General features: G+C 42.7%; 1 protein-coding gene across 6 annotated transcripts in view; it reads left to right on the top strand.

Annotated features, from left to right (window-relative positions):
- PBX3 (PBX homeobox 3) overlaps window positions 1–11,996 on the top strand; it is a 115,693-nt gene continuing 103,697 nt past the window's right edge. For 2 of the 6 annotated variants that reach the window (XM_055720223.1, XM_055720218.1), the window contains exons 1-2: window positions 1–1,182; window positions 2,183–2,256. In XM_055720223.1, coding sequence (XP_055576198.1) covers window positions 986–1,182; window positions 2,183–2,256 — 271 coding nt within the window. In that variant the 5' untranslated portion in view covers window positions 1–985. Of the gene's footprint in view, window positions 1,183–1,854; window positions 1,926–2,182; window positions 2,257–11,996 lie in introns of those variants that run through there. The other 4 variants (XM_055720219.1, XM_055720222.1, XM_055720221.1 and 1 more) reach the window with 4 other exon arrangements.

Genomic DNA, 11,996 nt, shown 5'->3' with positions numbered 1-11,996 from the left:
TCTCCTCCTTCACAGGGTGACACGTCTGCGGTGAGTGAGTGGCGTTGGCAGGCTGTCAATCCCTCACCGGAGCGGCCATCAAACAACATAAAACACACACAGGCACCGGGCGGCGGGGCTCATAAATTCCAGCGGGCTGATATTTTTGCACATTGCTTTGCAGAGAGTGTGTAATTAATTTTTTTACAGTTCTTTCCCCGTTATTTCCGCTCTTTTCTTTGCACAAGTTCAAACTTTTGATTGCTGCTGTTTTACCCCCGTTGCACAGACTTGGGATCATTTGTTATTTTTGGGGGGGAGGGCGATTAATTTTTTTTTTTTCCTCTGTGATTGTGTTTTCTTGGCTTTTTTATGTTGCAATTTGGGGGTGGGGGTGTTCGCCTGGTTTGTTGTGGTTTTTGCTGCTTGCCACCCTCCTAACTTCTTAAGGATTTGAAAGCGAGTTTTTTGATTTTCTAATTTTTTTTTTATTTTTTTTTAAATTTTGCCTTTTTACAAAGAAGATTTTTGGTGGACAAGTGGGGAAAGACATAAAAAGCAACAATAAAAATAAAAAAGGAAAAAAAAAAAAGCTTTGGAGGAAGATTGTACCAGGAAAAGAAAACTGCAAAGAAACCTTATCAACTCATTTATCCAAGCCACAAATATGATGATGATGAAAGAAGATTGTAACTAAAGAAGAGTGATTTACTGCACTGGGAAGGAGAAGAGAGTGGAATAAACAGCTGAGATCCGGTCAAAACACAAATACTAATTTTTTTTGTTGTTGTTGTTGTTTTGTTTGGCTTTTTTTTTTTCTCTCTCTTTCTTTTTTTTTTTTTTTTTTTTTTTTTTTTTTTTTTTTTGGTGTGTGTGTGCAAGAGCGAAATAAGGAGTCAGGAACTGGGACTGACTCTGGGAGCCGGGGGCTGGTCGGCGCTTTCCCTCGCCCCGAAGCCCGGCGCTCTCCCGCCCCGGCAGCGCGGCCCGGGCCGCGGCAGGAGGGATGGACGATCAGTCCAGGATGCTGCAGACTCTGGCCGGCGTGAACCTGGCCGGGCACTCGGTGCAGGGGGGCATGGCCCTGCCTCCTCCCCACGGACACGAAGGGGCAGACGGCGACGGCAGGAAGCAGGACATCGGCGACATCCTCCATCAGATCATGACCATCACTGACCAAAGCCTGGATGAGGCACAAGCAAAGTTGGTTTCGTCTAATTAAACCTTGTCTTTTTTTTCTTTTTTTCTTTTTTTTTTCTTTTTCTTTTTTTTTGTGTGTGTGTGGTTTTTGTTTCTCTCCTTCCTGCTCCTCTGCAGAGACCCGGAGTCTCACAATTAGAGCAACTTCTTGGTGCCGTAGGAGAAATTGCAAGCAGCCAAGGCAGAGCCAAAGTTGCTATTTAATGATTTTTTTTATATATATATATATAAAAAATAAATATCTAAGTATGCGATGCTTATGCCGTCGCTGCGGTGCGCGGGAGGCTGGGGCCGGTCCCTGCCCGTCCCCGTTGGACCCTGTCCGGCGGCCACCGGCCTCGGGGCCGCGGCTGCTCCGCCGGTCGGTCGGTCCGTCCGACGGCCCCGCGCCCCCTCGCAGCGCAACTTTCCCGTCCCTCGCCCCCTGCCCCCTGCCCCCGCCGGGGCGCGATGAATTACAGACCTGACAAGATAGCGCTTCGGGGGGTGGTGGTGGTGGTGTTAAAAAAAAACAACCAACAACCCAACCAAAAAAAAAACCCCTTCAATCCCCCAACCAACCAAACCCTGGCTGTTTTAAATCACAGTAAATACAAAAACAAAGAATGTTAACAAGTCGGCCCCCCCCGCCCCTCCCGCCACCTCCCTAATAAATCAGTTATAATATCGCAGGACGGATCGTACCGGGGACGAGGGGGGTTTGATTTATACCCCTCGACCGGCAGCATTTGCACGAAGATAATTCGGTATAAAAGTGAGAGGGACGAGGGAGCAGAGACCCGCCAGCCGCGGCGGGGCGAGGGACCCCCGGCCCCGCCGCCCCCCGCCAGCCCCGCGGCCCAGTGCCGGGAGAGCCCGGCCGGTGGCTGCGGGCGCCGGGCCGCGGGGCCGGCGGGCAGGGAAGGCGGGGGGGGGGGGGGCCGGCGACACGGGGATCCTTCTCGGGGAAGGCGCCATGTTGCTGAAACGCGGCGTTAACCGCTTGTACTCTGCTCTCTTTCAGGAAACACGCACTGAACTGCCACAGGATGAAACCCGCCTTGTTCAGTGTCCTCTGCGAGATCAAGGAGAAAACAGGTAAGGGCCGCCCGCGCCGCCGCCGCAGCCATCTTGATCCCTCCTTCCTTCCACCCGCCGCTCCGCCGGCGGGGACGGCGCCGGCCCCTCCGCCGCCCCTCAGCCGCCGGAGCGGGCTGGCGGGAGCCGCCGGCCGCGCCGCCCGGCCCGGGCCCGGCCCGCCTCGCCTCGAGTCCTGCCGGCCTGTCCCGGCGGCGGACCGCAGGGGCCGGCTCGCTGTGAAATGGCGCGGGGGAGAGACCCCGCCGCTCCCCTCACAGCCCCGGCGGGGCCCGGCCGCCCCTCAGGACACTTCGCAAAATACTTGTTCGAGCTGTGTTACCTCGCTGCCCCCTCCCCGGGACGCGCGGCGGGGCCGGGAAAGTTCTGCGGGTGCCCGGGGCTGGGGAGGGCAAAGCTGCGCCCCTGTCGGCGCAGGGCCGGGGCTCCGCGGAGACCCTGCGGGGTGCCCGGCCATGGATGCTTTGACCCGGGTCTGCGCCGAGTGCAGCGAAGCTTGAGTTGCTCTTGGTCGTTGATGTTTTAAATGCCAAAAATTTTCATCTCAAAAGTACCGAAAATTTATTTTTTTCTACATTAATGCGAGACTCTGGGTTTTGCTTAGAGGCATTTTAGGGGATTTTTTGCAATTTTTTCACATCACTGAATTTACTGCTCTTTTTTTTTTTTTTCCTCCCTGAAGAAGAAAATTTGCAAAGTACTCAGATTTGTACTATGGGAATGAGAACATTTATTATGATCCGGATTTTAAAATAAATGCATACATTGGCTGGCTTTTTAGCTATATTTGATATGCAATCATGTCCCCCTTAATTCCACACCAAAAAAATAGAAGACTAGACGAAAGCAACAAACGTGAAATCATTGCAAATCTCAGCTGAGTAGCCTAAAGTGCACAGTTCTCAGTAAATTATGGTGCTTTATGTCCGAGGGTTTCTTTGCTACCGGGGATCCACTTCAGTTTCTGCTGACAGCTAAGCACTAGGGTATTGACTGTGTTGTGAATATTAAGATTGATTCTGCTTTATATTGCATTATTTTACCCAGGATAAGGGGAATGATCCCCTTTCTGCCCTCCCTCCCCGCCTACCTGCGTTTTGCCTCGATCAGCTCGTAACCCCGTTCCGTCCTTCTTTGGCTTGTGTTTGTTTTCTGCCTTTCCCTAAACTTTTTTGCCTGTCCTGCTCCGGAGCCAGCCAAGCAGCCTGCCCTCGATGTTCAGACATTTTGCAGCAGGGATTTCAATTAAGGAGGCAGGCGTAGGTCCTGCGATCGCTTTATTTGCAGAGGGCTTAGCCTGACTGTTTTGAAAGGAAAGTATAGTCAGCCACATGTCAGAGGTGAGCTGCGAAGAAAAACCCGCGTCCTTTCAGCAGTGGGGATTACTGGCAGAGGGTGTTTGGTGAGGCCACCGCCGTCTCGAGGCGAGAGGGAACCTGACAAGAGACTTTGTGGTCTGAAATGTTTCGGGGTGTTTCAGTGATAACTTGTCGGTTGGGATCCTGCCTTTGTGCTGCAAGTAGTGAGGCCAAGTTTGCAAGTTATCTCTTTTGTGAAATCGCTGAGAACCAACAAAGAGTGAAGGCGTCCGGCTGCCCAAAGGCGAGATCCTGCCAGCCCCGGCAGGGCAGCGCAGGGGGACAGGATTAATGCACCGGGTGATTGATGGAGATGAATCCACACCCCCACCAAAAACTGTTCCCGGAGGGGGACCTTCACTCAGGGTCTCCCAGTTGAGACGAATGTAGGCTTTAGTTAGCATGCTGAAGCAAAGGAAACGTGAAAGTAAATTCTAGCCTACTTGCTGTAAGCTGTTTTTGAGGGAAACGGCTCAAACAATTCTGAACTGGAAGGGTGAACGGTCTGAGATGCAGTTAAAGCAGAGGTGTGCCCCCCCTCCCCCTGTTACTCTGCATTGTCCTGTGGTCCGAGTATTTAAATCTTCCTGCTGCTGGGTCATGCGCTGGTATTTAGTTCTTTTTAATCGGAACCAAAGTTTTCCTTGGTGTTTGCAGTGGGAATTGCCGTGATGGCTTTATCGCTACCTTCTTCTGTGAGAAGGATGAGAGGTGAGGAGGGAGGCTCCAGCCTGTATGTACAGTGTAATTGCAGTCATGTCTGTTCTGAAATAAGTAATGCAATATTTAAGTCATTTTTATATTGAATTATAGGGGTATTTCATACATTTTAGTAGTTTTCAGTATAGTCAGCAAGGACTTTGTGAGTCTGGTCGTGAGAGAACACGTAGAGGAATCCTCAGTTTAGGTGGAACAACTCTATCATTTTCCCGCAGGGGTTAATGAATGCATCGCATTTTTAAAAGCCCCTCTCTTATTCTCACTTAGGGTTAGGAGCTGAAGGTTTTGGTTTGTTTGGTTTGGGGTTTTTTGGTTTGGTTGTTTTTTTTTTTTTACCTGTGAGGTATTTACCATGTACAAAGAATATCACTGAGCTTACTGAATTTAGCCTGACATTTCTTTTTCACGTTTTAACATTTTAAGAAGTGCTGCATAATACATGTAAGAGCTTTACAGATATTAATAGATAGGTGCATTCTTAGAGGCAACCACAAGGTAGCATGGTTTTCATAAAGAAACTGCCACTTATTTCTTTAATTAGTTCAGAGAAAAATGATACCCAAAGTTCTGCTGAAGCCCCTCCGGTAAAATACGAAGATAAGCAAGTGAGAGCCTATGGACTCTGATTTGTTGTATTTTACCCGTTCTCTGAGGTGTTGCTTGGAAGTGTTAAAGTTGCATTCTTCATGCGTGCTCACATCTGTTGCATACCTGTGTAACAGTCTTGTCTCCTTAGGCGCCTACCAGTAGGAATCAAAACCTGATTTGCGTCTTTGGTTTTTTTTTTAATAGCTCTTTTTTACTGACTAAAGATCCTTCAGATTTGTAATTTGATTAAGCCACCATTAGGACGTTGCTATACCTGAGGTACTGTTTATTCTCATGGAGATAGAAATGAAAATATATTAATTCTTACAGTCTTAAAATGGTTAGGGAATTGCAATTATTTCCCAATGGAATGATGTATTATTAGGTCCTGGACTGTGTTGATAGATGATTTGGTTTTTTTTGTCTTTAGAAATGATTTGTATAGGTAGGAGCACAGGTTTAAAAATGCCTTGAATGCATGTGAGTATGTGTGTATGTGTATACATTTATTTATTTATTTCTGTAAGTCCAACAAGAAACAATGATAGCTGCCAACCAAAGCCTAATTTACTGTCACCACAAACCCTAAATAGCATTCATTTACTAGTAAAGCCTAATGGCATACATGATGGTTTGCCAGATTTGTGGCCTTTGTGAGGCTTATAAGCAGGACTGACTTGGGAAGATCATAAAACTTAATGAACTTCTCGACTGCAGGAGGTGTCCGCAGGGGAAGAGAAAGGCCTGCTTGGCTGGTTGGGCTGGTTGAACTATTTTTTATGTCTAAAGAGAGAGGAGGAAAATGTTCATTAAAAACGTTCTCCCCTTGTGCAGAATTTTGTTTTAAAGAATGAAGAAAAAAGGAAAAAAAAAAGAAAAAAAAAAAAAAGATGTGAAAACCAGACAAATAGTGGTGTTAACCACGGGGCTAATTTCTTGCTGTTCCCCATGTAAGGTAAAACCTTTATTTTTATTGCTACAACTGTAAATAGCCATGCGATGCCATTCCAATGATTAAAGGGCTGTATTGTGTCCTTACTTGCTGCAAAGCTCCTTATTGATGAAAATGGCCCAACTCTTTTAGGAACGCCCCTTGTCAATATGCTGCAAAATCTGTAAACCCACTGTTAGGTAACTCCTGTGAGAAGGACTTGCTTTTTGCCTTGTCTGCTAGCAGTATTTGAAAATGTTAACCCCTTTCTTCTCTGTGGTTATTTAAATATCAAATCATAGGACTCTTCCCTGGCATTACACAAATTTCAACTTTTCTGTGTTTGTAAACTACCATTTGGTGTCAACAACTTGGCAGTAATCTATAATGATACGCAATCCTAGCAATCCTGTCTGGTCATTAAAGGATTCAAATGGAACAATGAAATGGCCGGGATAGCATGCAAATATATATATGGTGTCTGTATGTGTGTCTGTATGTTAGCTGTTTTCCAAGTATCAGCTGTGATGTTATTGTTACTCAGTTGAGCTATTTAAAATATTTATGTGCAGTCCTGGTGTTTTTTTCCAGGCTGCTAAATACATATTTTTTTATTTACCCTGACTACATAAGGAAGTGAGCATCGTGTGTTTATGTCCATACATCTTTTCTTCAGTTTAAACTGTTTAGCTTTTGTTTCCTTTCTTATGCTTCAGTATCCAAGATTTTTTACTGAACCACTGGTTATACTGTTGAATGGTATTTCTTTTTTAATTATCAGCAAATGTATTACAAATGATGATGTGCAGTAGAATGTTAGGTCATTTACACTGTCCTTATGGCAGTGACATTGTTTTCTTCATAAACGTCCTGCTAGGAAAAAAATAAATTTAATAAAGTATCTTGATTTTCATTTGGTCATCTGTTTCAAACACATTAATTATTGGAATTTTATTTCTTCGGTGGATTTCTAACAGGGTACTTCTCTGGTTAAGAAAACAGGCGGCTTTGGTGATGATTTTCATTAGAGAAATTCATGATACTTTGTCTTACAGAACATGTAACTACGCCATACCTTTAGACCTTACCATTGTTAGAGCTCCTTGCTATATTTAAATAACAGTCTTCACATTGATTACCAGGATCAGTGTTTCCACATCTTCCCCCCACCCCCCCCACCTCTGTAGAGGATAAATTTGGACCCACTTGTCAATACTAATTTAACTAGGAGCAAGGATTTATTTTATTTTATAGCTATTTTTCATGTCCTCAATTTTATTTTTGAATTTGACACATTTGCTTGCTTATCTGAAAATACCAAATTATATGAGTTACTGTGTGGTGTATTTTAGGATGCTTGTTGTAAGTTAAGGAATTTTTGCATTCAGAGATAAATTATTATTATAGCATATAGTGAATGCAAAAGAGTTTTGTTTTTTTTTTAACAGGATTTAACACATTTATCAAGCTCTATTCGTACAGCTTTCAATGAAAAAGTTGTATGATATGGATATTATGCTGTCTTTTTTCAATTTAAATATTGATTTGTGTGAAACATTAATATAATGATATTTGCAGTCTGCCGTAGACAAATATAAGCAGAATTAGACATACTAAATTGTTACAAATGTAACACAATATTTAAATACATATGAAGGCTATATTAATAATTACATAGTAGAGGATGAGAGAGTCCGGTTTGTATCTCCTCAGTTTTTAGACTGCTTTTCAATTCCTTGCACATCATGCATATGGTGGTTCGATGAATATTTTTATGAATAGCAGGAATGAATACTGAATCTGTGTAGTAGTAAGTCCAAACCAGGGGAGCCCCGAGTGGAGTTTTGCTGTCCTGATATCATTGGTAGAATTAGATGTAGCTGTTTGTATTCCATGAATTGACACCCTGAGAAGAATGCTTTGTTTGTTTTCTCAGCAGTCATGTTTAATGCTATTCGCTTATCAAGGTGATCAGCATGGTTCAGATAACACATGCCTGACACAGCCTGCCTTTTTTCACCATCATGTTGACCTTTTGTCACATTTGCTTTTCTCTGGTAGGCAATTCATGTCTTTAAGTATGAATGGAGTAAATAATTCACATCAATATTTAATATAAATTATTAAAGTTTCTGTCAGCTCTTATAGTTCATGCTTTTATAAAGTTGGAGTAGTTCATCAGCCAAACAGATGAATTGTGCTTCTCAGCTGGACATTAGAGCTCCTCCATAATGCTGTCTTTACAGTGGAAGTAAACAGGGAATTAAATATGAAAGGAAATGAAGCCTGGTACTTGAACGCATATATTTTTCAATAATGCACATTCTTTAGGAAGGCTCGAAGTGCGAGATAAATATCCACTGTAATTTATTTTGCTATTCCCATAGTTTTTTTTTCCTGTTCATGTTGCAAACAGGAATGTAGAAACCCCCACTAACCCTGGCATTTTCTTCTACTCTTTGTTATTAGCCTTCCGTTAGTGCTCCAGCCCCCTTCTTGGGCTTAGGATGGGTGTACTAGTGTTGGGGTTTGTTGGCTGTCCCCCCCGCCACTCCCCCTTAATGTTCTTTTTCTGTTTTTAAAAATTGATGGGGAACACTAAGATGATGAAGTTTCAGGGGGTTTTAGCCTGTTTGTTTGTGAATTACAGTTCATATTTTGTGAAGTGACCTGTGATTGAAAGTAGATTCTGAAAATATTTTTTACCGAAGAAATGGTCTGATGTCTGATGCTTGTAACAGCTATAATGTGTTTATTGCTTCAGAAATTGGATAAAAATAGCACGTTGTGCATAAAAGCATATAGTAAAAATCATTATGCACTTACTTTAATTTTATACCGGTTTAGGTATTTTACTTTAGATTCTTTTGTTAACCATCAGTTCAGTGCATGCTGCACAGTCATATGAACTTGTAACAATATATGAATCACTGAATATCATGCATCCTACAAATCAATCACTTGGAAAGGGGGGTGGTTTTGTGTCATGTGTTTACAGGTCAAAACCTTTTGCTACACTTAAGTCATGCATCAACATTTAAAGCTAATCTCTCATTCCTCATTGTCCATCAGGTGGCTTTTTCATATATTATTTATTTTAAAATTATTTATTGTAAGCGGAAAATGGAATTTAATAATATTATCCTGATAGCGTTTCTTAAAAGAACAATGTTTTTTCAGTATATCTTGTTGTGTATGATGGGGTCAATGAAAGCATCTAGAGTTCTTGAAGTATACAATCTAAATTAAGATTCTAAACAGGCATTACAGATGCTGGTAACTTTGGCAATTATCATTTTGTTTGGTGAACAGTAGTAAAACAGTGTGCGGTAAAAGTGTTTAGAGAGAGAGGATAAATAAATTGAACAGTTTTGCAATGCAAAGTGGTTTGTGGTGTTTTTGAGGATTTCTTGGCTCTTGCTTAACTGCTATTGTGAAGCCTGGAGCAGATTTTCCCATTGCTAATGCCCTAGAAGTATTAATTCACTTTGATATGCTAATTAGAGGGCATTATGCAAGAAATGAGATTAAGTGGCAGCATGAAGCCATTTGCCTGTCAGTAAATTGAGAGCTTTAGCATCAGGAGGAGCTTTGTTTTTTCTGAGTTTCTCTTGGTTTTGCATATAAATAAAATTGATTGAAAGGTCTAGAGAAGCTTCTAGAACATTGGTGGTTCTTTTTCTCCTTCTATGATTATTTAAACTTCATGTTAAAGCCTTTCTCTGAATATTAATTGATCTAATGGGAGATACTGAACATGAAGAATTTCATTGTATTCTCAGTTACTGTATCTTAACAAAAGGAAAGTATTAGAATTCTTTCTGTCATCTGATTTTTGTGGTATTATTTTAGATATATCTTACAGCTTTGTATTATAACCTCTCTGACTGCTAACTGCTGCTGTGCTGAGAACTATACCTGCGTGGAGGCATTTTTGCCAGTCGTGCTGGTTTTGGGATTGGGATAATGAGGGCCCGACCCGCTGAAGTCAAATGGTCGGCTCAGATTCCTGACCGATGGGGCCTTGGACATTTATCACCCCCACTCAGTCACAGCACTTCCTATCATTCCTTATGTAAATCACACGTATATTTTCCTTCATTTAGGAAGGAAGGGGTTGTAATATTGACCATAGATTTTATTCAACTGCCAGAAATTGTGTTAAAGTAACATTAAGGGATTGACTTACAGCCATAAGAGCGAGGAAATTTGGAGTTAATAGTTAAACTCTGCCCTTAACTCAACTCATTGAACCTATTTATTAGAGCAGATATGATACGTAAGATCACTGTGCTGAGACCCCTGCAGTACTAGGACACTCCAGGATGACTCAAAGATGAGAGTTTCTGATCTAGTTCAAATTTTCCTCTGTGTTTTTCTGTGTGGTTTTGTGTGTGTGTGTGGTTTTTATTCAGTCTTGGAGTTGCTTTACTGCAGTTCTGTGGTTAGTTGTCTTTTTATAATACTGTTTAAAAAAATATCAGGGAAGTAATTCTGGAAATTGAACAAAAATTTATCAAAAAATAAAACCAGAACAGAACTGACCCAAGCCTCTCTAGTCCTCTTTGCTTGAATGCCTGTAGAATGTTTGCTGTTCGTGTGCCCATCTCCTCCACAGATCGTTGTCGCAAAGTCAATCAGGGGAGTAGTGCTAGAGTGACAGTGCTCGTTATGAGCCCCAATAGTTATTTAAAAGAAAGGAAAAAGGATAAAAAAATGCCCCAGAGCTCTGTGCGGGGGCTGTTCATGCTAGATGCACATGCTTTCCCTCATCCTGGCAGCTGAAGTCTATCACTGTTGGGAAATTTTTAACATGAACCACATAAGACACAAACCACTGCGGTTTCCCCGAAGCCACAGGGGTTTTCACATCAGCGCAGGACAACTGGCACGTGCGTGCGGGTCCCTGCCCACTGTCCCCTGCCCTCGGCACCCGTGGGAGCTGCGAGCACTCTCCATCTACCCTCCCTCCTCTTCGTCAACAGAGAGCCTGCAGAGCAGTTTCGATCGAAAGCATGATGTCCCTGGTTGTCCTTAGTTCCCAAGAGCTCCTGAACTAGTTGGCCCAAAGAATCCAATCAGGAATTTATAACCCAAACCCTTTAGTTATCATAGTGAACCTTTTTTGATAATGGGAAGAACAAAACAGCACCTGAAATTGCAGAATCAGTTCTCAGAGAAAGGAAAAGAAAGCATCACTGGTCTCCAGCTGCTAATTTTGAGATTGAAATTCTTGAACAAAAGAGCTAAATAACGAAAACATTCTGTGGCCAACCTTAACTTTCTCAGTGCCCGTAGACCTGTGACAGCACTGTTAGGGGAAGTGAGGGTGCTGGATATGAAAGCCTGGCATTTCTGGGTTTGAATCCTGATGCTGCTGTTGACTTGAGAAGAAGGAACCTGCCTGCTGCTGACGTGAGGAGAGGTGGGGTGGCCTCAGCGGGAGCAGATGCGGGGCTCAGCCGCCGCCTCCCTGAAGTGAATGCAAGGGCTCGCTTTGCCTTGTCTTTAAAATGGGAATATTATCTAGCAGATTTTTTTGGAGTGAAGATTGTGTTAAGTTGGTGCTAGGTGTTGAGAAGAATATTTTAATCAAGTATTGAGTATAATTAAAATTGTTATATAAGAAGTAATCTATCAGCACTATTTACAGTATCCACTGCTTTCTGATCACAGTGAGCGTAAGTGGAGTCTTACCTCCTGGAGATGAAGAGATTAGGCTTTCCTTAGACTTCTGCTTCCCTTGATTTAATTAGAAATGTTTGGTTTTTTTAATTCACGGTTAGACCTCTAGCAAAAGGGTATCGGGGTTTTCTGAACGTGGTAGGTAGTTTGCTTAGTACAGAAAGAAACGGTTTGCTCGCTGTAGATGGGGATCACTGCTTTTCTGTAGTGATAGATGTTCACAGGCAGGATGGCACACTTGAAAGGGTATTTAAAGCATGCGTTCATATATTTGTTGATTAAAGAAGGAAGTGTGCTTTTAGTGAGGTTTGTAATTACAGAACACCCAACTGTTTGCTTATTTTCTTTCACGTGAGATCCTGGTAGCATGATTAACTGTCACTAGTAAGAACAAGTTACAGTAGATTGTGCAATGATTCTTATTTGACTTCAAGGATGTATTTATTACCATTTTTGAA

This window comes from Falco cherrug, chromosome 9 (genome assembly GCF_023634085.1).
Source record: "Falco cherrug isolate bFalChe1 chromosome 9, bFalChe1.pri, whole genome shotgun sequence".
Classification (NCBI taxonomy): domain Eukaryota; kingdom Metazoa; phylum Chordata; class Aves; order Falconiformes; family Falconidae; genus Falco; species Falco cherrug.
This window is presented reverse-complemented; position numbering and strand designations above follow the sequence as displayed.